We start from the raw sequence: 27,359 nt of genomic DNA, 5'->3' as shown, positions 1-27,359 counted from the left end.
ATGCTTGTAAAAACTAAAATTACATGTACTTGCACCTAAAATGGCCAATCTTACCAAACAAAGAACAAAAAGGAATGGTTTAAAACTTTCAAAATATCAAATCTAAAAGACTGACTATTCAAATAAATTAAAAAACTGGAATTATATTAAAAAATTTAATGTCTTACAATTATAATAAAATGAATTCAGAGACAAAAAGCAATGACATAAAGCAAATTGGCTGAAATTACAGGAATAATCATACAATAAGAATTAAATAAAAGAAATTAATTAGGTATAATTATAATGACATTGTAAACTACTGTTTCTCAAAGAGTAGTATGTTAAGGTGTTGCTAAACATAATATGTGTAAGAACATGACCAAATAAAATCACATCATATGATCAAAAACTCAACTGTATTAGTGTAATTAAATTTAATATTAAATATAATATAGAAGCAAAAATTTATGCGTAATAGTAAGAATATAAAAAATTACTGAACATAACGATATAAAATAGGGACAGCTATGTAAAACACTGACCACCCAAAAGGAATTCCCAAAGTGAACAAGTCTAAGGAAACTGCAAACTGTTCTTTCCCAATAAACATTAGAATTAATATTGGTAATATACTAATGATAGATCGTCACATTTTGTGAGACAAATCACATACAGTCAATAAATTTTCTTATATAAAAGGTAAAAATTAATTCAGGGTTTTCAAATATCTAACTACTTAATTTAATGACCATTAATTGCACTTTTAGATTAGCTGCAAGCATAACTTGTATTAGAACATTTTCTGTTAAGGATACATTGTTAGCTATAATTTTAGTGTTGTATTAAGTTACATTCCAAATAAAGTTTGAACACAGCTCTCACACTGACTCTCTTGTATCTCTATATATACTGTTTCAGACTTTCGACACTAGAATGCTACTAAAATAACTATTTGCTTTTGTTTAGAGGTTAGTTACTGGTAAAAATACATTATATAATGGATAAGTCTGTGCTGAGTTTAGAAGAGATTTTCTATGTTGTATGATCAACATTTACTTTTTTCCTAGTTATGTGACTCTTTACTTGATTTGGACGTTACTGATGGTTTTTAATTATATTTAAATGTTTAATTTTTTTAAAAATAATGTACAGCCCAAAATTTCATATCATATTAAAGAGAAAACATATTGACTCACATAAATACAATTTTTTCTTTTTAACACATACCAATTTAAAAAAAATTGTCTGTTGAAAACTAGAAATATATTTCTGGATATGGTACCTTAATCCTGAAGATTAGATTATAACTAGCTAGTTGACAACAAATTGAAACCACTTCTAACAAGCAAGTTTTAACAATTTGTTTAAACTAAAATACAGAAAGATATTAATAATAGTAACACAGCTCATTTTTAATATAGAGATAATATTTTAATTAACTCACATCCAATTTTAAGACAATCAAATCCATTATAATACTGTTCCGAAGTAGCTCTCTCAAGAATTTCACCCAAATATGGCCGCCTTACAACTGTAGGAAGTCTAAATCCTGGCCTACACCTACACTGGTAACCTCCTCGACGAAAACCCCATCCATGCATTGGCTCACACTGGAAGTACATTTATAATTTCAGTTACATAAAATACACTATAATTAATTATTTGAGTCATATTAACATAATTCTTAATAATGAAATAATATTAACAGAGATGTCTGTCCAACAGTGTCTTTAGAGATTTCAGAATTTAATTTTATGATTTTTCAACAAGACTTACATGATGTTTTTGACAAATATCATTTTTGTTTTGTTTCTTTGTTTATATCAGATGAAAGGAAAGTGATTATAATTTGGTGAATTCAAATATTTACTGCACCAATTATGCATTGCTGTAACTGTGTTTATTATGCTGTTTGCTGTGCTATAAATTATATTTTAATAACAAATCAAACCAGAAATTTATTTCATTACAATAAACTACCCATTATGAATACAAGAAGTCAACAGAATTGGTAATTATATGCTATTTACAGGTGAAAATACACAATATTATTTTAAGTCTGTGTGTAGTGTAGAGGAATTTTCTATAAACTATTATTAATGTCTATTCTACTTCTTAGTTATATGGGCTTTTTACTTTATTTGTAGAGTTTTAGAATTATGACTTAATTTTGTTTTCAAAAAATGATTTACAGCCTAGATTTTTATATCATACTAAGAAAAAACATATTGATGCATATATACAGTGAAATACTTTATTTTTAGGAATTAACATCTCAAGAATAATTAATTCTCAAGAATAAGAACAGTAAATAATACATTATTCATTGAAATGACTAATTTAACTTAGATTTCATTAAAAAAAAAAAAAAACTGCTAATTTATAACAATTTTATAGCATATGCAATTTCTTATGAAAATATTATAATATATTGACTGGTTGACTAGTTAAGAAAATTTAACTGAGAAGCAAACACAGTTAAAAAAATACCAATGGATTGCAATCAGACTAAATCAAATTTGTTCATTCTGTACATTTTGGTATAGTATAAACTGATCTATAAACATAGTGTTTTTCCCTACTTGAACTTTCTTTACATTTTATATTTAAAATGATATGCATTGAAGGTTAGTCAATCATAAAATTATGTTTCTGGAGAGAATCCCATTTGTTTCAATTTAGAAGCATTCTATATAATCTATAAAGAAAATTAAATAAATTTCAGGAAAAATTTAATGTTATGCTTTCAGTATTATTATCAATCTTCTTCAAGGCACAATGACAATGTTTCTGCCTTTATCAGAACATTTTGGGTTTAAATCCTAATTAGGGTTGGGATTTTTTGTATGTTAAAAAAAATTCATCTTTCAACATAGCTAGCCAGGTTTAAATAGATTTGGAATAGAAACCCTGGATAAATTATTAATTATTTCAGCTTCTAGTTCAGATTACACAATCCAACAAACTAAGGATTGTTTCCTACCTGAAACAGACTTTGAATAGTTCTGGAGGTGTACATGGTTGTTCCCTGGTAAACCTTTAATAAAGAAGTGGCTGTCTTGCTGGTTACCAGAAACCAGAAAGAAACTGCTATAGATGTAACAATGGAGGTGACCCAACTCCCTTGATACTTGTTCATGAAGAAAGGAATAAAGAATAGAGGGGATGAACAACCTACATAACAGTTGCCTCTGGTTTGGGTAATTTTTTTGTTTGGATTAAGTACCTGTAATACACTTAAATGAACAAATAGACAAATTAGTATTATATTCAAAACCATGTTTTCAGTTTAAGGAGGCCGTTAGGCTTTATATGATATTCAACTTTATTTATGTTTTGTGGCTAAGTATCTACATTAATTATAATGGTAAATTAGGTTTACAGGTTTATAAATGATGAAACAATATTATGAGAAAAATATTTTCTTTTATATTTTCATTGCCACAAACAGATCATCAAAAGTAATGTATATTTATGCCAAAAATAAGTCAATAAGTCAAGCTTGTTTGGAAATCTAAAAATTTATATAAATATATAGCAAAATATTTTATTTTTAGGAATTAAAATCTTCAGAAAAAATAATAAACAATGCATTATTCATCAAAATGACTTTTTAATTTACTTCATTTCATTAAAAAAAAATCTGAAAATATAAATAAATTTTGCCACTAAATTAACATAATGCCATTTCTTATGAAACTGTTGTAATATAGTGACTGGTTGAATAATAAAGTAAATTAGTTGAATAATAAAACACAATTATTTGACAACTACCCAATTCATATTAAATACAAATAAGTTTTAAATGAAATAAATATGAACCACTTACTTCAAATATGTTATTATTATGTGTGTAGCACGTATCTTTACTGTAAATATTGAGCCACATATATCCCAGGCATTATGAATACTGCTAATTATCAAACACTAACCCAATGCAGAAGTGTAATTACTCAATAATTTTGTTTTCTTTCCCAGAAGCCAAAACTTAGTATACATATAATCATTGAAAAAGAGAAAGATAAAATAACAGCTCATGACATTTTACTGTGAGGGTTAAAAATATGTTATGAGAAATGACACTGTTACAGTCATTAAATTTTAACAATCTTCCTGCAGGCTTTTGATAAGATAAGTAAGACACATGAAATTTAGAAAATTGGTGATGGTAGAATTAAGTTTTTAATTACACACATATATATATATATATATATATAGAGCAGCCTTGATGGGACGGCTAAGGAAGGGGTCACAAAAATAAAAAAAATAACATTCTATGAGTCAGAGCAAGGAATGTAGGAAGTCTAAAAAAAGGTTGGTAGGTTAGAAAATTAAAAGAGGGAAATGGGAAGGTTAAATGTACATCTAGTAAGAATTAGCGAGGTACGGTGGGAAGAGGAAAACGACCTTTGGTCAGGTGATTTTAGAATAATTAACTCAGCGTCAAATAAAGGGCAGGCAGGAGTAGATTTTGTAATGAACAAGAAAATAGGGAAGAGAGTAGAATATTTCAAAAAACTTAGTGATAGAATCATTGTAATCTGGATAAAATCAAAACCTAAGCCGACAACGATTGTTAACGTCTATATTCCTGCTAGTGCTCTTGATGATGATGAAGTAGAGTGTGTATACAAAGAAATTGACAAAGCAATTAAAACAAATAAAAGGGGATGAAAATTTAATAATAGTTGGGGATGGAATGGAAGCATCCAAAAAAGAAAAGGCAAGGAAGGAAATATAGCGGGTGAATATGGGCTGGGAAAAAGAAATGAAAGAGGAGACCGACTTAAGTTTTGCACAAAGTATAATTTAGTAATTGCCAACACCCAGTTTAAAAATCATAACAGAAGAATATACAGATGGAAAAAGCCATAGGTGATACTGCAAGGTATCAGACAGATTATATCATGGTTAAGCAAAGAAATCAACTAGTCAACTGCAAAGCACATCCAGAAGCAGACATTGATAACGACCATAATTTAGTGATAATGAAATGCAGATGGGGTTTAAAAACCTGAAGAAAAAGTGTCAGATAAATTGGTGGAATCTATAGAAGCTTGAAGAAGAGGAGGTAAAGAAAATTTTTGAGGAGGACTTCACAAGAGGTCTGAGTAAAAAAGATAAGGTAGAAAATATATATAAGAAGAATGGGAAAATGTCAAAAAGTAATTGGCAGAAGCAAACATAGGTGGAACAAAGAGAACTTGTAGAAAACCTTGGATATCGCAGATATTGCAGTTTATGAATGAGCGTTTAAAGTATAAGAATGCTAGTGATGAAGAAGGTAAAAAAAAGGACCTATTGACAATTAACAAAATACTATAAACAGGAATTGCAAAATAGCAAAAGAAGAGTGGATTAAAGAAAAGTGTTCAGAAGTGGAATGGTCATTGGAAAAGCAGATGGGGCACACAGGAAAGTTAAGGAGAATTTTGTGGTACTTAAGTTAAAATCAAATAATGTGTTAAATAAAGATGGTATACCGATTTATAATATGAAAGAAAAGGTTGATAGGTGGGTGGAATATATTGAAGAGTTATACAGAGGAAATGAATTAGAAACTGGTGTTATAGAAGAAGAAGAGGAAGTTGAAGAGGATGAAAAGAGAGATACAATACTAAAATCTGAATTTAATAGAGCATTAAAGGATTTGAATGGGAGAAAGGCTCCTGGGATAGACGGGATACCTGCAGAATTACTGCGCAGTGCAGGTGAGGAAGTGATAGATAAATTATACAAACTGGTGAGTAATATTTATGAAAAAGGGAAAGTTCTGTCAGACTTCAAAAAGAGTGTTATTGACATGATACCAAAGAAAGCAGGAGCAGAAAAATGTGAATAATACAGAACAGTTAGCTTAACTAAACATGCATAAAAAATTTTAACTAGAATTTTGTATAGATGAATTGACAGGAGAGTGGAAGAATTATCAGGAGAAGACCAAATTGGTTTCGGGAAAAGTAGGGACAAGGGAAGCAATTTTAACATTAGATTAATAGTAGAAGCAAGAATTAAGAAAAACAAACCAACAATACATGGCATTTATAGAAAGGCATTTGATAACACACTGGAATAAAATGTTCAGCATTTAAAAAATTCAGGGTTCAAGTATAAAGATAGAAGAACAATTTCTAACATTTACAGGAACCAAACAAACTACAACAGTAATAATCAAAGAGCATAAACAGTAATAAAATATGTAATCAGACAAGGATGTTCCCTATCCTCGTTACTTTTTAATCTTTACATAGAACTAGCAGTCAATAATGTTAAAGAAAAGTTTAGATCTGGAATAACAGTGCAACGTGAAAAAATAAAAATGCAACGATTTGCTGATGAAATAGTAAATATAGGTAGAGCACAAAAGATTTAGAAGAAACAATTAATAGTATGGATGACGTTCTACGCAAGAACTACTGCATGAAAATAAACAAGAACAAAATGAAAGTATGAAATGTAGTAGAAATAAAGTAGATGGATCATAGAATATAAAAGTAGGATGAGAAAAGACTATGAAAGTCTTAAAAATTTGTTACTTGGGAAGTAGAATTATTAAAGATGGATGAAGCAGGAGCAATATAGAATGTCAAATAGCACAGGTGAAACAAGCTTTCAGTTAGAAATATAATTTGCTTACATCAAAAATTAATTTAAACATCATGAAAACATTTATATGTTTGGAGCGTAGCTTTATATGGAAATGAAACTTTGACGATTGGAGTACCTGAGAAGACAAGATAAGAAGCTTTTGAAATGTGCTATAAGAGAATGTTAAAAATCAGATGGGTGGATAAAATGACAAATAAAGTGGTATGTGACAAACTGATGAAGAAAAAAGTATTTGGAAAAATATAGCTAAAAGAAGAGACAGACTTATACACCACATCTTAGGCATCCTTGAATAATCGCTTTGATATTGGAGGAACAGGTAGATGGGAAAAATTGTGTAGCCAGGCAACATTGGAATATGTACAACAAACTGTTAGGGATGAAGGATGTAGGGAATAAACTGAAATGAAATGACTAGCACTAGATAGGGAAACTTGGAGAGCTGCATCAAACCAGTCAAATGACTGAAGACAAAAAAAATTATATATATAGAATTTCAGTTATAGTCCTACACATCTTAAATCCAACATCTACATTCTGTACTCATTTTATGGTAGGGTTAAAAATGGATTTATATTATTTACTTTTATGATTTTTTTTGTTGTAATTGTTTATATAATCTTTTTTTAAATTTCATACTTCTGATATACTTTATATGAAGCTAGCCAAATGATCTCTAACAATATGGTACATTACACACTTTTAAATAATTTTTTTCAGTATTATGTACATTCACAGTCAAGGGAATTGCTCTTTGATTCCTTATCATATATATGAGGCAATATAATCAAGTAACTTTTAAATATCACATCCTTATATATATATTCATTATTTTGTTGTGATGTTTGAAAAGTAAGGATTAAATCATATCTTCATTTAATTTTTTTGAATATTTATTTATTATCAATAATGACATAAGTCTATTAACTCATTAAGGATTGTTAAAATTCCATCAATCAAAATCACATTTTATGAACTGGTTCAGTAGATCAATAAAATTAAGAAATGAAATGCTAGATGCTGTTTTACTATATGCTCTTGACATTTATTAATGATTTACAACTTCTACCCACAGATGCCAATGATGAAAAACTGTTGTTTTCCCCTTTTTTATGAATATTTATAAACTCTTAATAGTATGTATTTCATCATACATCAGAATAAAAAATAAAATACATTAAGTAAATAAAAACATAAACTTACTTCAGTTGTTTCCTTTTTGCAACGAGCAGTATTAACAAAATGGTTAGGGCCACTATTTCCAAGACTTTCTGGACACTGGTTAATATCAATTCGATCAAAATCCATTTCCAAAACGGCTACTGCTGTATACCTGGTAAATAAGATAAGTAAAACCGATAAAAAAGTAAAACATCTAATATTGTGACCATATGAGTGTGAACTTGGTTATTTTAACTAATGTTGCTACATTACATAGTAGCAGTTTTGAACACAATCAGCATCATGTAGGGAGTTATAATCTGAGAAATAATCCTTTAACATTTATTTTATTAATTCTTTAATAATAAAATATAAAACTAAAATGAGTAATACTTAATGATTAGAATGTCAAACAGAAACAGTGACAGCATCTTTACATATTATTTATTATTTTAGTTTCTGACAACAGAGTATTTTATATTATTGATTTTCCAACAGCTAAATTTGACATTTTATCATAAATACAAAATTGCTTTTTATGCACACTACAGTCATTTATCTGTCCTTTTTGTCACTACCTTTTTACTTTCCGGTCTAGATAGTGCTATAGCTCTAGAAGGGAAAGTAGGTATTGTAATCAGTCCAATTTGGGCATAAGCAGTTTTCACCAAATCTTGACATTTTGACACCTAAGGAACCCAAAAAACCAGATGGAAATTTTTTGAATGTTAATGTTCATTCACACCTGTATGTGTATGTTTGGTGCTGGGCTTTAAATCACCTTATACTTCAAGAAGATCTACTGGACTGATTTTGAACAAACTGGTCAGATAACTTATATATACAGGGCACTGATATAATTAAATTTTCAACTAAAAAGGTCAAGGGAGCGAGGCTGTAGAGTAAGGTCAACTCAGCATCTCAAGATTTAGCCTAACTAAGGACATATTTTTCTTAGGCACATTTGTTAATAATTAAAAAATAACAATATTTGCAAAAAATACTTTTAGCAAAGTTGCACCTCCACTCGAAAAAATGCTGTTATAGTTTCTGCTATGTTGTGACATCACCAGTGAGCAGTAGAATTAAATAAATAGAATTTAAAGTGTAAAAAATTAACTTGGTACCTGGTGCGAAAAGCCTCATGGCTATACCAGTTGCTGACCATACAAGCAAAATCTGTTCTATGTAAGATGTGAAATTACATTAGTTTAGTTAGTGCCGACTGTTGCCGCTAGTACCACCACACCCACGCAAATTAAATACGGTATGTGTGTGTGCTTGAGTTAGAATAATTGAATTAAATAAACAAAGAAATATTACATTTAAATAAAATGATAAACATTTTTAAAAAAGTTGCTTGTGTATGTGTGTGTAAGCCGTGCATCAGAAACAACTGTGTTGTCAGCCTTTTTTAGATAAATTTATTACAAACTGTTCAATTATTTCATCTAACCCACTTTTCTGAATGTAAGTTTTCTAAATTATCTGTTCACAACAAGATTTTTTACTTTATTATTTTAGGTGCCTTTTTTAATGGCAAAGTGAATCTATCAATCTTCTTTGCTTTTGGATAGCTGTCTTTTCTAACCTTCAAGTATCACTTATTAATTCCTGATGTTTATTAAAATCTCTTTTAACTATAAAAAAAAAACACCATTCAATTAGGTTTATTTATCCATGTAGGTTTTAAATACATTTATGAACTTAATTATTGCTATTTTGTTATTTAATACTTCTTGGTGTTGCAGGAGTTGAGGTCAAGTTTATTAATATTATTATTTACAAGAGCAGAACTCATTTTTAATCACATTTCTGCCACTTTTTAAAATAACATCTATTACTTAAAAATATGTATATACTCTTTTATATAAGTACAAAAGCTGTAAAAATGATAAAATAACTGGATGACTATTAACAGTAAACTTTTAAAAATTCACTTCAGAAAAATTCATACATTCTGACTAAAATGCAATAACGTAACTGAGCTTCTTCTAGTGTCTGAGTGATTAAATAATGAAAATCACATACGTGGCAGAGTACTAATTCACTGGGTAAGAATGTCCTTGACTATTTAATAATAAAGTCACAAACATAACAACAGCATTTACCATGAGGCTTGTCTTGCTGTGAATTGTATAGTAACTAAAAGTAAATTGTTATATAAAAAAAATAAACTAAAAAATCATTAACTAAAACTGGCTATTTATTAAATAATAGCCCATTTTAAAACTCATATACAGGAGCAGTAATTGTTTTCAATCAAATGTACGCAAGTAATTAAAAAAAAAGTGGAATTTAAAAGAGAAATTAATTTTATTTGCACAAACAAATGAAATTTTGTCTATTTTTTAAACATAATTCCCTCCTACTTCTATGTGCTTAATCTTTTTTTTAACAAGCTTTTGAATTCTTTCCTAGAGGAAATTTTTTGGTCTGGTGTATCGCCAAATTTGCATTGTTTCTATGACGTCTTCATATGAATTTAAATGATTCCCTTGCAATTCTTCTTTGAGCGGGGCAAAATGATGAAAATTGCTTGGATCCTAATCAGCATTGAATAATGGGTGTTCCAGCTGCTCAAAATTGAGATTTTAAAGCAAAAGAGGATTGTTTTGTTGGCCACATGAGATCAAATGTTATTCTGCCCCTTTGGACATGATTTTTAACTTCAGCAATTGCAGTTTTCTCTATTTACCTTTTCAACATTAGATGGGAAGTGAAAAATCTTCCATATCCCAGAATATGATATTGTCAACTTTCTGTCAGATGTGTGTTTTGAATTTTTTTGCTACAGCAGATGAAGAATGTTTCCCAAATATTGCTTACTCTTGTTTTCAAAGTGATGTGTACTCTTCAATTATTATCCACTTCAGAAATGAGCTCAATTATCATGTTTCAATGGTTTGTGGAAAAATTTCAAACAATTCTTTTGGTGAATATTTGTGAGTTGATGTGAAACCCAGGAAGAAGAGACTTTTTGAAAGTTTAAAGAATCATGGATGTTTGAAAATGCAGAGTTATGGCTCATATTCAGCTCATTTGCAACTTCATCAACTTTAATTTTTCAATTATTGTGATTCATTTGTCAACTGCTTTGATATTTCCATTATTCTTTCTCATGTTAATCACAAAGAGAAATTCTACCTACGCTTATTAGTGATGATTCCAATTGTAGTTCTTACCTCCCCTCAAACAAATTTCTCTGTATTTCTACTATCTTCTAAGGATCATCTACACTGGTTTCATCTCTGTAGATGTAGATGCGATCTAAATGTAACTGAATAAGGAGCACTTACTTTAAATTTGGTTTTTAAACACCACATAAAACAGTTAACAATAAACAATACATTCAATCAACAGTTGATATGAGGCTATAATTTATATCAGAAAAATCACTGTTCTAGAGAATGTGATTAGGAAAAAATTTTACTTTTGACTTTCCCTTATATCAAACTACTTAGATCAGCACTAACACTTCTTGAAAAAATGATAATTTTGCAATGATATTTTTTGGCAAATCTATGTGGCAAAAAACTGAATTTGCATGCAACATTTTAGAATAAGAAGTTGAGCTACTGTGTTAAAATTGCTGGTGTACAGACAGACAAAAGAGCAATTTTAAAAATGTTTCAGTGAAATTTTAACATTTAGCAATAAGAGATGTGTACAGAATATGAAAATGGTTACTCATACTAATGAATATACTAAACAGTTATATATATATTATCTTAGTATAAAATTAAGTTTGACCCAATATTTCACAAAAGGTTTACTCACGGTAATTCTATAAATTTATACAGAACAAAAGAACACATTGGTTAATATAAAAGCTTACCAAAAAGAAAATACAATTTTTATCGGACCATTCCACGTGGAGGGTAATATTCATTTTTTCATCCTTTAAACTTCAGAAAAAGAGCATCAAATTTTATAAAATTAGTGAAATGATTTGTGTCAATTGAATAAGTGACAAAGAATGTACGACGATTAGAGGAAAATAAAATAATGAATATTAAGTGTCATAGTGATGTCTTTTTAACCTTAAGAAATGTCATTTGAAAGTTTTATTATCTGAAAATGAATCGTTCCTATCATTCTTTAAATTCATTACTGTTAAATGAATTTTCTATGAATAAAAATATTTTTTTTTTAAATTAAAATACTTTATTTTTATATAAACAATTCTTTACAGTTGATCTTTAGTTATTTGTTAGATGCCAATCACATGACTTTAAAAATACAGAATGAAGTTAAGATGAAACAACCTACTTAAAATCTAACTTGTGTAAGATAGGATGAGAAAGAAGATATTGATACTGGAAAGAGGTTTTTAAGATTGATTTGTATTATATTCTAGATATCTTCTAATATCTGGGATGGATTTCTTGATTTAGGGCCTTTAAGCAACTTCATTACTTGTTTATGTAATGGATGTTGCTGCAGCTTGTTTTATCTGTGGATTGCTATCCCACAATGTTAATTAGGATCCAACAACAAGATAGTGGCAGGGGCAGTGTCGGAGGAGTCATTAATGTTAAAATAGAATTAATTTGTTTGGTGTTAAGCTATAAATTTTCTGCACAAGATGCTTCTGCATTTAACCATATATATCACTCTGATACAGTACATTGTAAGTGCAACAAATTTAAATAAACACAAAAACTTGAATGAAGTTGCTTATATTGCTTTCTGTTTTTAAATCAGGATAATGGAATTTTTACCAATGAATAGTCTTTGTGAAATAAAGAACAAGAAAAAAGGATAAGTAAAAACTGATACAAGAAAGGAGTGTAGGATAAAAAAAATTGACAACACAGTTGTAGGACTTCCCAGTCACACAGGATTTTTTGTGATGCATGGGTTACATACACAACTTAATATAAAATATTTGCCATTTTATTTATATACAATATTTTTTGTTTATTTATTCAATGATTCTAATTGAAGTGCACACGCATACCGTATCTAATTTACAAGGTGTGGTGATCCTAGCAACCACTTTAAATACTATTCATTTACTTAATTCTACTGCACACTTGTGATGTCACAACATAGCAGATGGCTACAGTAGTAGTCCGGCTGGTAGGTGGGGTGTGTAAGGGGGGAGTGGCTGGGCTAACATCTCACTTTGTTGGTGAACAAATTTGTGGATCCGATATGCTAGCTAATAGAAAAAACTGTAACGAAAAAATCCAATGTATAGCCTTCTTCAACATTTCACAAAAATATAAAAAAATGCAATGAAAATCATCCTTTGTAGTACGTTCTATAACTCATAAAAATTATACCATTTTTTGGGGTGGGGGTGAAAATTAGAAAAAATTTGTTTTTACAAAAGTTGTTTATTAATATTTACAAGATTATAAAAAAAATATATATAACCTTAATTATGAAAATCTACAGACGATTTCGTTTCCCCTATATCTTCCACTCCCTGATCTTCTGAATTAAAAATTTAATAGCATCAATGCCCACTACTATAGAAATATTACAGCCAAGTGGTTAAAATCAGTCAAATAGTTGTGGAGATATAAGTGATTTACACACCAACATACGTACATACATATGTATGCACATTTTGTTGCAGAAATTTTGATGCCATTTTTCGATTTTCTGTGGTCTTTAGGGATCAATTTGTCAAGATTCTGTGAAAACCAGATATGTCCAAGTTTGACTGATCACTATTCTTTCCCTTCTATATAACTATAGCTTTACTTTACTGTGTAGCTGCTATATAGACAGGAAAGTAAAAGATAGCAAATATTATTGGACAAGTATTGAGGAAAGATAGAATGAATTATATAGGAAGCTTAAAGAAGTGTGCACAAAATAAGTTGTCAATGAAAAATCTGACTTTTTCATAGAAAATAACTATTATTGAAATATTAACAGCCAAAGATTACCATTAATGTATAATATTAGTACGTACCTTTACTTTAAATGCTAGTAGTTACTGCTGTCAATTGTTGATCATTAAATGGCTTATACCCAAGTGGGAATGTCATTATTTTCTTATTAAATTTTATTTTATTTTTTTCTAAAGAAAAAAGTATCATTATTTTTTCTGTTAGGGAAATTACATGATAAATAATACCATTTTAGATATGAAATGTTAACAAGTTTTTATAGACAATTGGTGGGATAAGCGAAAAATTTGTTGTAACTAGGAAATTGATAAAGCTGGTAATACTATCAAACTTTACTATACTAAAATGGTAAATAGTTTAATAAAGGTTAAAAGAAACTCTGAAAATTCACATATATTTATTTAAAATTGTAAATTCAAATTTGTTTCCTTTATCTAAACATCAGTATAGTGATTAGCATGTTAGCTTCTAGATGAAAAAATTTCAGGTTTGATTCCAGGTAACTGTCTAGCTTTTTTTATCTCCCTACCATTTCAATCAGTTTGTATTCTGCATTAAAATATATCCAAGGTCATAATAATAAAAATAAAATGAAGTATATTAGTAAGATTTCATTGTAGTATAGATCAATGGTTTCTGTAATTATAAGAAAAATTTAGTTACAATAATTTAAAGAATTACTATTACTTCTTAAATTTAATCACGAAAATACTGACTATACATCTTATTAAAAATTTATAACTGAAAAAGCATATCTCAAGTCATAAAATGCAAATAAATTTTTCTTATATCAAGTTCTTTAATTAGGCATAAAATAGTTATAAAAAAGGCATGTTATTCCTTAAAATTAAGAATGAAAACATTTTTAAAAATCTAAGATAATTTAATGAAATTATAAATATGTAATATCAATTTAAATAACTGAAAGTCTTTAAAAAAATAATTCAAAATTTGCAATGAAAAAAGATCAAGAAAAACATGTGATATAAAAATAATGTGTTATATTGATTTTACATAATTTAAAAATTTTGAATTTTCACGATGAAGTTAACAAAACTGTTATCTATGTTTTATAAGAGACATTGATTATAAGCCATTTAAAAAACAAGCTTTAAAATTATTATTTAATATTTTGTGATATACTCATACCCTTTTCTAGATAAAAGTTTCTGACATAAAAACTATAAAGTTTCTTTCATAATAAACATAATTTACGCAATCTTTCTAAATATGTTTAATACAATTCGGAAAAGACTAAATTTAATGTAGTGTTGTTGATAAATTTCAAAAATTTTACTTATCCAAGTATTACAAATTAAAAAAAAGAAAAGTGGTGGTAGACACTGTAATTACCATGATATTTCTTGTGTAAATAAAATAAACAGAAAATACAATGTTTATATATTGTAAAGACTTACGTTGGATATTCAATGTGTCTAAACTGAGTATGTCTAGGATAAATATCAGCTATTGGCACAACAGCACTCACAAGCCACTTATTTGATCGACCACAATCAAAGTACGGTCTTGTAAATTTTACTGGACCTGGAACTTCATCTGCACCTGTTTGACAAAAATAAAAATAAAATTATAAAACAATATTTTAATTATTTTATATGAACTGTGCTCATTGTATTTTTGTTGGTTTTGAAAACAAAAATGGTCAGAATCAATCAGAGAAATAATAGTACTCATTTTTATTATTAAAAAACCACAACAGGTAAACACAAATGAATTAGTAAAAGTAAACAATTTTGACAAGATAGGTAAAAAACTTCTAACTAAACAAAAAAATTTCCACACTAAATATGTAGATTTCATGAAGGCTACAGAACACGATGGGCTATAGGTCAGTTTCCATTGGATATATTTTTAACAGTTTGCAACTGATGGAAATTTTTTGTTTAAAGTTGATAGTAATCAGGTGAACAAATTATAATATAATTAGTATTTAATAGTTTTTCAGTTCATTATGTGATCTGTTTTAAGAATAATGGTGTTTAGTTCATAACACACAGATCAGTTTTTATGCATCAGTTTTGGCAGAAGAATAATAAGGATACCACTACTAATGGTATCCTTTGTTGTTAGATATAGAAATGAAGTATATGTAAGTACTACATAACTGTAAGTACAGTTATGTTTTTTTTTGAAGTGGTTGTTAACATAGTACTGTAATGATGGAAATTTCTGCAAATTTTTAATAAGTTTCTCCCTTATTAAACAGCAGGCTTATTCACTTCATTATTCCCATCCACAATTACACCTTAATCCACATTTTTGTTTTCTTTTCCTTTTATAGAAGCATTTTCCTCTTTTGAGAGGCCAATCTGCGTAAAGTCACACAGCATTTATATACGTTTCCTAGAGATCCAAGTTGGACTTGCAAATGATTCAAGCACAGAAACTTCCTTTTAAAAATTCCAGTACTTTGTGTTCATCCTGACCCCAAAGGGAAAGACACCCTCCATGTGACTGTTTCAGTCACCATGCCACCTCTCCATACCTAGTTCATGATGGGCTTTACTGGAGGTCATCTTCAAAACCTTGGCAAAAGGCATCTCTCAGCCTTGTTCTTTCCTGTCAGAATGCTAGTTATGCGAATGCCACATGTGACATTCCTATTGGTGCACACTACAACCTACTAGATAACTTTTTAAAAACAAAATACAAGTCCAAGTCTTTAACAAGACTGAATAGACAACTAGAAGGAACTGAAATTACAACTAACTACCCGAAATAGAAAAAAGTTGAGTTCAACATGCAATGTTAGTGCAGAACATAACACGAAAACAAAAAACAATAACAAAACATAAAACCAGAAACAATAACATAAACCATAAGAAAAGTCAAAAGAAGAAAAACAACAAAACGTAGGATAATGAAAATCCAACTGGAATCCTAAACGCCTTTGGCAATCCTTTCCCTTGTCAAGTAAATGATGAAATTCTCAATGATTATCCACTTAGCCCAGTCCCTCCAATTTACACGGAGATCTAATGTTGACCCGATAATACTGAGTAAGCAAATAATCATCGTGGACATTATCTTTTATGTAGGGCATAAGTAAAGAACATGATAGGCATCACCCAACTGTCCACATTGTGGACACATACCAGAGTCCACCAGGCCGAGTCTCAGCAATCTATCCATGAAAGCGCCATGCCCAGAAAGAAATTGCATCACACTTGTTACAGTATACCCAAGAGGTGCCCTACAAACCAACATCTGGAAAGAGATCATGCAAATAACGCCCACTCTGTTTCATCCCATCTGGCCACAAAGCATTGCCATGTTGTTCAATTTCCTGCACTTTCTCTGAAGTTAACTCACCAGACTTCTTAGTAACATAATGCCGTTGCTATAGTTTGATATTTGCTTTTTAGTTTTGTTATTGATGATGTTATTGTTTTAGTTTTGTTATATATGATTCTTGTAGTTCTGTTTTTTGTTCTATTGTATTTTATGGAATTAATTTATTTAATAGTTAATTTTGTCTTTTTGAACACATTGGTAGCCTAGGATATCTAGGTTTTTTATAAGGATTTGAATACTAGAACGTGGATACCAGTGTTCTTTGGTGGTTGGATTTTAATTAACCACACATCTCAGAAATGGTTGACCTGAGACTGTATAAGACTACCTTCACTTACACTTAAACATATCATCCTCATTCATCCTCTGAAGTAATACCTTATGGCTAAACACGAAAAAAGTAGTAGTAATATAGAGTAGGCTATTTGGTAGGTTATTTATTTAAATTGCCTCTCAGGGTTTTGGGGTGTGACTGCTTGCTTTTATTTTTTATTTATAAAAGTTAATAATTTTATAATTTAGTTATTTAATTTATTTTGGTTTTCCACCTTTGAAGCACAGCCGTTCAAGCATTAATGACTGTGAAATTAGTCTCCAGTTTTCTTCCATTTTCCCAAACAGATTTCTATTCATAGAACTCTCGAATTGTGAACATTACCCAATCATTTGGACTTGCATAGCAGAACTTTTGATTCAGTCCACACACACATACACACCATCCAATTTAATGAATGATTTTACACCCTGTTCCTTTTGGTCATGAGGGGATCTAAGTTAATCAGTCTGTCAAGAAGCCAATAATTTATGGCAATATGTTATAAAACCTCTGAACAACTGCCATGTTTTTGAAATATTAATGCATTGAGTATTCCTACAACATGAATTGTACAGCAAACTGATATAAGACCATGCATATCAACACTGTAGTACTGGCCTCCATTTTCAAGCCAATGAAATAATATTAAAACCTGCTGCTTTGACTCCAGGACATGGTTTCAAATACTGCATGTTGAAGCTAAAACATAATCTTATGAATGATTAATTCTACAGCTATTTAACTTGACCTAAATCTTTTATTAAATATAAAGTGTTAATTGAGATTAAAATCTAAGTATTTTTTATAAATTTTTTTTACTGCGTATTCTTAATTTTCTTCATTGTCATTATCACTCGGCTGAATATTAAAACTTTTAAAACCAAACAGTAATAGTACTTTTTAACAAACTTTATAAAAATTGTATATGAAATTACAAGTAGAATTCTAATATTTTTGTGCAACACTTTTTAATTATAGTTGTGTAACTTGTAATGTATAGAGTAATAGTTATAAATACATGTTTTATGAAACACTATATTTTATATTAGCGTCTATAAGAAAATTAATAACTACAAACTAATAATTACAAGTCTACATTACTTTTGTGAAATAGGTCCCTGAATTTTTGTTCTTATTGTTCAACTATGAATTGTTCCTATCATTACTAATAAAGCAAGTTTCAAAACTTTGTAATTCCTGTTTATTATAATTTTTTTAACTTTTACTTAAAAAAAATCTCTTTTACGATCAGTTCTTAACAATGCTGGAACTTAGCTAATTTTTTTGGTCTTCAGTACTTATAATGAACCAAATGTTACAGCAGAATTTAATAATCTGGCTCATTATAAGCTGGAAACTGATTATAAAAAAAAAACAAAAAAAGATACAAACCAGTTTTAAAAATATCCACAAAAAACAGAAATTAGATACTTGGGAAACTTTATTAACAATGAGAGACCAATGTCTAATAACATTTTAGAATTTTAAACTTATTAAAATAATATTTTGTAAAATTTTACTATCATAGAATGTTAAATATTATCATTTTGTTTAAATTTTAAAATAAATTATATTTCAAGATCAAAAGTTTCATATATTTATCTTACTTAGGTAAAATTTTATCTTATTCTTCCCTATGTAACTGGTGAAGAATGGTAATTAGTCAGAGTGGGGAGAATAAGATTAGACTGTATTTAAGCTAACCTTTCACTTTACAAATCGGGTAGTAAAAAGTGATAGGGGAAAACTGTTTGGTTATTCTCATTTATTATTTATTTTCCATAACACACATGCGCGTGCGATGAAATACTCTATTTTTCATTTTTTAATATTATCTATTTATGCTTTTTTACAGCTTAGTTTAAACATTTTCTTTTTTTTTTAATTCGCCTAAATGTACTAATAGTAATTATTTAAAAAGTGAAATATGTATCTAGTTTTAGATTTAAATTTTTTGTTATGCTTCTACAGAAATTTCCTGATAATTTTATAAACCATAAATTGATGTGTAAAAAGAAAATCCTGACACATCAAGTAAATTAAATATGTTTTACCTGGTGGTCCATGGAATGTGAAAGTTTCATTAGTGTTATTAGCATAACGTATTTCAACTTGATATGTTGTCTTTGTATCATGTCTACCAACTACATTATCTGGTAACCATGATTTATACCTAAAACATAAAACATTAACTTTAATTAACATTACAAAAATAAAATATGCTGATTTAACAGCTCATATAAAAGAGGTAAAAAGAAATAAAGGAATAAGAACTCAAAAAATAAATAACATTAAGAGATACAAAAATAAACTGATTTATTTAAACAAAAAAGTTATTCTTTTGTTCTGAAATGTCTATACCAAGTTGGTTAATTTTGTACTTCTGAGAAAACGCTGTTGGCATCCACCATTATCACAACTTCAACACTTCAAATGTAATAACACAGTTTTACAGAGAATTTCAGCAATAAGGCATGAGAAGAAATTTAGTTATATCTGTTCACCAAATTTTAAGTTGATTGCACACACAAAATCATCAACAATTAAAGACAGTATTAATATATTTATGAGTGACTGCAATACTGGGTGCATCAATATTTTACCAGGTAAACAGTGACTCTTTTTCTATTTAGCCTCTGGAACCATCTTAAGGTATTACTTCATAGGATGAATGAGGATAATATGTATGAATGTAAATGAAGTGTAGTCTTGTACAATCTCAGGTTGATCATTCCTGAGGTGTGTGGTTAATTGAAACCCAACCACCAAAGAACACTGGCATCCATGATCTAAAATTGAAATCCATATAAAAGTAACTACCTTTACTATACTAGGATTTGAACTTTACAACTCTTAACTTTGAAATCAGCTGATTTACAATGATGAGTTCACCACTAAACCAACCCGGAGGGGGTTACATAAACAATGACTGAAAATTCTCACATATTTTAAATCTTGATAATGTAAACGCAGTTTGTCATTCCTGAAATGACCTCAGTAGTTTGATAAAACAAAAGGGAAGTCACCACATACACATAAAATAATGACTACAGAGCTGCTGCGGAAATGTTTGCTAATGGTATTTACTTGATGAATATGCCTAACATTAAATATTAGTCATATCACTTTTTAAAGAGTGGAGCACAAAACAGTTAATTATCAGTTCCAAACTGTAGACTTTTGAGTTTGAAAATAATACTTAAGTACAAACAAACTCTCTTTACAGTGTTCTATATCAAAGTTCTCAGCTTCCACTAGCCAGTTTAAAAACTAATTTTAAATAAAATTTTACTAAATTATTTAAAGAAATACCGTGCAAGGGGAAAAATCTGTTCTTTGGAGTTTCATGAAATTACTTAAATAAAGATTAAGTACTTTTATTTTTACTTTTGTTAAGTACAATAACATTTGAAACTGTTTACCTAAATCTTAATCTGAAAAATATACTCCTTCTAGACATAGTCCAAATAGGTAATCTAAAACATATGTAAGTCTTATAACCAAATTTATGAAAATTTAGTAAGTAGATGCAAAATATTTTTCTTTTCTTTTGATAGAATAAGTATTATTTAACTTTTTTATAAACTGGACACTAATAAAACATTCAAAAAGAAAATAAACAAATTTAAAAAAGAATTTTTTGTAGTGAAAACTGTGGAGTAAAACATTTGTGCAGAGAAACCTACAGGCTGAATGTGTTGATCAGTTTAACTGTAAATCTAATGATCAGAAACATATAATACCGACTAAAGCTCACAGTTGCTGGAAAATAAAAGATCTTTTCCTCTGAAAATTATTAAAATTATGAAATCTCAGCAACATGTAATAATGGACTTAAGAAAATGTTTAATTTAAAATATGATTTTTCTAATACAAAATCTTTCATATTATAGCATTTAAAGAGAATGAAAAACAGTTAATTACATCAAAGAAAACTCTTAACAGTCTAAAAAAAAGTGTTTATTAAAAATTGATATAAATATATATATGTGATATTTACCATTCATTAATTCTGTAAAAATCAGAAGTGTAATCTGTACTTTGGGTGTCTTTAGAAATTGCTCCCAGATCATTAACAGTAAATGTGTTCAATGTTGCTATTTTTTCTAAATGAATAGGATCATTAAAATCATCAGCACTGAAAAAATAAAAAACTTCAATCAGGAAATAATAAAATAACAATGAAAAGAAAACAATAAAATCATGCAATTTTAGAAATCATTTATTAAAAACAAAAAGCATTAGATCTTACTTGACTTTAATAATTTCACTGATAATACTTGCCAAAAAAAAAAAAAAAAAAAAATTCAGCAGAAACAATTGATATTGTAATAATATCAAATTGCTCAATAAACTGGGAACTGAAACATACTCAATCAATCTGTTTTCTGATTCTGTTTATAATTAAAACATTCCAAATGTACACTCCTCTTACTTGTATAAAAACTTCTTTTTTTATTAATAGAAACATAATTCAACAATAGGTAAAATTTTATAGTTTCTTTCACGGCTTCAATACTTTCAACTCTTTAACTTTGAAGTAGTATGAATAGCAGTAAACCTGAGTATAGAAAACTTTGAAACCAATCAAGCTTTAGAAAGCATGATGAAACCAAAATTACAAGTCAAACATACTGAATATATAAACTTTATAGTGTACACATTTTTTAGAGGCACAGTTTTTTTTTTAAATTGATAGAACCTAACTTAAGTATGCTGGACACAATTTTTAAATGTAGATGACTGATGCTGAAAGGGTGAAATTAATTTTGTTTAATTTTTATACTATGCAGGCAGCTTTTTTTCTAGAATTTTCTAGAATTAAAACCGTAAGAAGATCATCTACATAATGACTCTACTGAAGTTATCAATGCAGACCAAAATTAAAAAATAAATAACCAAAGAAAAGTAAAATCTCTATCGTCTAAATTTTAACATCTAGAAAGTGAATAGATGAAACAGTTATAAAGAGACAAATTAAATTTACCGAGAATAATGATCTTCATCATGAATTAAACCAAGGACGGTAAAAACTAAGATGTACTGCACATACTGCGTTTTAACTTTAAATAAAAATTAAACACAAAATATTTTATTAAAATTTTATTTCTATAAACATACATATTTTATTTCTATAGACATACTATCGCGCTTATTTTAATGGGAAAGAGATCAGACAAATTAAATGAGATAATAGGTTAAGAAATACCAAAAAACCTTGTTAGGAATATTATGTGAGACTCATCCAACTATATGTCAATATTCTAACTATGACTATCAACAACAAAGAACCTTTTAACTGATAGGTTTTGGGTTTGAATCTTGAGTTTCAATGTTCATTCCTAACTATATATTCAATTCATACAATTGTCAAAACTTATAAGGTGAATAACCTAAAAAATTTAAGTTGCTACATATTTATTTAAAATACAGCTTGTTCAAATTAAACAGTTGAGAGAGGGTAAAAACAGAGCTAAAAATCTGAGCAAGGTTTTGTAACATGTGTCCAAAACTAAATGTACGTGTAGAAAAAAATTAATTTTAACTAAATTTTCATATTCACTTGCAAGAAAATGTGAAAAATATTATTTATAAAAACTGAGCCATTCCCCTAATTTCGACAGAGATTACATCTGTACCTGAAGCGTTTATTAGGCTTTCACTAATATTTTCTGAGTATAATTAAATTTTTCTAGTTTAACAAATTTTCAATAATGTGATTAATAAAAAAAAAAAACACACACAAAAGCAACTCTTACTTAAAAATACCTTGAGAAAAAAATCAAATCAGTAATTTAAATTAATTTAGAAGGCATTAATTTAATAAACAAATGTTTTATTATTCTTTTTCAAGAAAAAAATAAAACACAATATTGAACAAAATAAATGTAGGCTATTTCAAAAATATTTTTTTTCAGAAAACTGTACTTATGATTTTAAATATTATGAAAATATCATTACCTTGATTAATTTTTAATTATAATTTTTCTTAATCTTTCAAGGTAAATGCTAAACAAAATAAAGCAAAGCATCAAAATGATCAAAACCATTCCTACTGTGGCTTCAATCAATGTTTTCAACATTAGAAAAATATATTAAGATGGTTATCATATTCTGATTTTCATATTTTATTAAAATTATAAAACAAATTCTGGTAAAAGATCAAAACCACCAGTGATTCTCTACTGTCTTTGCACAAGGTAAACAGATAATATAAATACCAATTATGTAATTTATATATTTGTTTAAATGTTATTTTATAAATTTGTTTAAATGTTATTTTATACATTTAATATGAGGTAAAAAATAGACTGAATCTTTAAAATAATATATATATATTAATAATATTGACCACAATCATAAGCAAAATAAGAGCTTACCATACAAACTTATATTAAAATAATTAAATTTTATAAAAACTGTCTCGCAGATCAGCCATAATTTACTCTACATTAATATTACACATTTATTAAAAATTATATAGTATTATATAATAAAATTGCTACATTTATCACTTTGAGATTAGAAGTGCCTGCCACAGGTTATGTTTAATAAAATATACTTATGACAGTTTTTTTCAATGAAATGAGAGTGTTATTAGTAACATATGGTTCTACAGGTAAAAGATTACCTCAGAATGGAAACTGCATTACTTTCACTCAAATCTCTTACAAAATTAATATTGCTGGTAGGTGTAAAGGAAAAATATTCAAATGATTGTTCAGAAGTTCTACATTTTTCAAAAAAAATTTCAATGGGTGGTCTAACATAAGGGGTCTTCATATTTATTACTCATTCAAATTGTGAAGGAAAAGCTGTATGGTACCTAAATTCTGTAATATGAGCAGTTTTAATCTTCATTTAAAAAATATTTCCAACATTTAAAAATAATAAAACTGCATTGGTTCGGTATAAGACATCTATAATTTGTTTAACTGAATTTATCTTTCTTGGTTACTGAGATACTTTGATCCACTTCAATTATAAACACTATCTCAATCTGATATCAACTATCAAACTGTATCTTTTTATAAGAATGTAAAAAAAGAATCAGAATAAGGACCAAAAGAACTTTGGCCAACTACATTGGTAGATTAAATAGTACCAGTCCATTTTTGAATGAAGCTATGCTTGAACATACCATAAAGTGGCCCAAAATAATATGAAATTTCTGAGGAAAGTAATACAAGAATTTTAAGAATGTGAAAAATAAGTGAATTTCTCCCTATAGTAATAATATTAACATGATAATATTTTAAGAAAAAAATAAATTTATTAATTTTAACACATGCAAATTTTTATAATTAACAGAATTATAAAAATGTATATGCATGCATTAATCACACATCAAAGTACAGAAACTATTTTAACACATGGCACAACTTTTTAAATTATTATAAAAAATATCCAATTATATTAAAATACACTATTAACTGAATGCTACATCTGATGTTAACACAAAAAATTCATCACTGCACCAAATTTTCAATATGAGTGTAAGGATAAAAATGGGTTATAATTTATCCATTACACCAGAACAGAATGTGTTTATATTCATGTGTTTCAGTTTCCTAAACTTAAAAATTCTTGAGAAAAGCATTTATCATTAAATAATTAAGTAAATAATAAAATCCCCATAGTCAAGTTTGTCTTTCTTCATTAAGGTGTTATTAATTACATAAAGGCTTTTCTGAATGAATTTTCATTTTTTTTTCTGTTCAATTGCCTGAAATACATATTACAACTGTAAAACCACAACACTTGTAATCTATTTTCATAATATAAAAGAGAGAATGATTGCTTTTCATTTTAGTCAATAATAATATTTCACGGCTCAAATTTTTTTTTATTTCCTGAAACAAAACTAGTAAACATTTAACAAACTAATCAAATATAAATTACTAGTCAAAAGTTTCTGCAAAAACCAAACAAAAAACTACTAAAAACATTTTTAAAATATCATAATTATATACTCTTACTTAAATGCTAACATGGTTGCTAATGTTAATTATAATGTCAATGCAACAAAACTGGGCTACATAATTTTTAATCAATTTAACATTACTATTTGATGCAACTGCAAAGAATGTTTAAATGTCAAACAAGTTTAATCTTTTCACTGACATATCTATTTTCTAAATGAAACTGCCAAAATATCTACTATGTAAAAAATTGTTTTTTCTTTTGAAATTTATCTCGTTAAATCAATTGTTATACAACAGCATAATTGCTAGTATACATTATACATTACTGAAAGAGAATTTTATGCTTAAAATTTAGTAAAATAAGATTGTATCTGATTGTGGAACTACCACTGTTAAAGCTTTTACTTATTAGGTATCTGTGCTCTTAAAAGTTGCAATGCATATTTTACAAGTAGTAGAAATTTGTAAAAGAAAATATGGTAGGAAGTTTAGTAAATAGTGTTTGTCAGTAATTCTTGATAACTATTACATAAATAATTTCTTGAAAACTATCCATATATAAATAATTTCAAAATACTATACAAGGTATGAAAAATAATTTTGCTTTATTATAATAATTGATATTATTAGTAAATTAATTTTTTAAACATAAAGAAAAACAACTATTTCTTATTTTCAACACAAAAATATAAATGTTATATTTATTCATGATAAAAATTAATTTTCATTAAAAAATTTATATTCTGGATTGAGTCCAACCAAATCCATCAAATGTTTTTAATCAATTAAATTTCACCCAAGACATAATTATCAGCAATGAAAATTATTTAAAAAACTGTAAAAATTTATTAAGTGTAGAATTTTTAGTCTGTAATAAGTAGTCTTTAGTGACTGGAGCGCTGTTCTCAGCCGATTGTTTTTTTGTTAGTGAAACAAGTAGTTAAGAATGTAGGCAAAGTATTTAAGAATGTGTGATTTGGATTGTACCTATACTATAATGTTTTTTTGTTAGTGAAACAAGTAGTTAAGAATGTAGGCAAAGTATTTAAGAATGTGTGATTTGGATTGTACCTATTCATTTAGTTTGTTGTAATATTTCAAGTATGAGTTGTTAATATACAGTTATTCTAGTGTATGTATAATAATGAATCTGTAATTTGCATCTAGGAGGTGGTTGGCAAATGTTTTTATATTTACTGTGAAGGACTTTAAAGCATTCATTGTACTTGTTTGAATCTGCATCCCCTTATGGTCAATATAGAACACTAAGCAATTTGAGCAATTCCATTTATATATTTCAGGGGCATGGTTTGATGACTGTGTTACGTGCATGGTTTTTTTTTTAATTATTGTTCTGAAGAAAATAAAAAAATTGTAAAGAAAAAAATCAATGCTAAATCTTTTTTAATTTGTAAGCCATTTTCTGAGTTGGTGGTTTTTTTGGGTCATTTATTATTTTTATTTTCCTTTAATTTTTATACTAAATGTTATGGTACAATATAATTTTTTCTATGTGGTCTTGACATGACAGTTGTGTTTGGTAATCTGTTGGTGAACAGGACTTATGAATGGGAATGTCTGTAATGAATGGTTTTCTGTAGGCCTATATTTTTAATTCTGTTTTTGTTATAGTAAGGTCAAGATAATTTATCTTGAGTTTATACTAGATAGTACAATTTAATCTGTGGTTATTTTGTTTATGTATGTTAAATGTGATAAGATATTCTACATTTGCTGCTATAATTTCAATTAGCATTTTAATTCCTTTTTTCCTAATTATTTATTTACGTGACAATACTTACTAGATCTAACTAAACAACTAGAAGGCTACTTATTTTATATTTAATTCTTCATAAAATTGTGGTACACACCTCTTTTTTATAAAATCTATTCACCTCAAATCTCCAAACTTGATAAAATTTTCCAACTTATCCTATACAAACACTGAAAGATGCAATTAATTTCAGTGGCAAATTTTACATTTAAACTCTGAGATTTACAGCTAACTTATCCAATGTTATTGGGTAACCTGTAGATTTTTGCCTTACAAAACAAGTGATTATTAAATCAACTATAGCTACTTTTTACTTTTATAACCATTATATTGAAAATATTCTTACTTCTATTCTTAAATTTAACTGCAATTTAACCAGCACGATAAACAGAACCAAATTTGATCAA

General features: G+C 27.8%; 1 protein-coding gene across 1 annotated transcript in view; it reads right to left on the bottom strand.

Annotated features, from left to right (window-relative positions):
* The window catches only part of LOC142323345 (uncharacterized), an 82,340-nt gene that overhangs the window by 53,817 nt on the left and 1,164 nt on the right, over positions 1–27,359 (bottom strand). Inside the window, exons 2-6 of the mRNA XM_075362850.1 lie at positions 21,254–21,391; positions 19,308–19,426; positions 15,041–15,185; positions 7,795–7,924; positions 1,427–1,592 (exon numbers count right to left, since the gene is read on the bottom strand). Coding sequence (XP_075218965.1) covers positions 1,427–1,592; positions 7,795–7,924; positions 15,041–15,185; positions 19,308–19,426; positions 21,254–21,391 — 698 coding nt within the window. The remainder of the gene's footprint in view (positions 1–1,426; positions 1,593–7,794; positions 7,925–15,040; positions 15,186–19,307; positions 19,427–21,253; positions 21,392–27,359) is intronic.

The sequence above is a fragment of the Lycorma delicatula genome, chromosome 1 (assembly GCF_047948215.1).
Source record: "Lycorma delicatula isolate Av1 chromosome 1, ASM4794821v1, whole genome shotgun sequence".
Classification (NCBI taxonomy): Eukaryota; Metazoa; Arthropoda; class Insecta; order Hemiptera; family Fulgoridae; genus Lycorma; species Lycorma delicatula.
The sequence above is the reverse complement of the archived record's forward strand: the minus strand, read 5'-3'. Positions and strand labels throughout refer to the sequence as shown.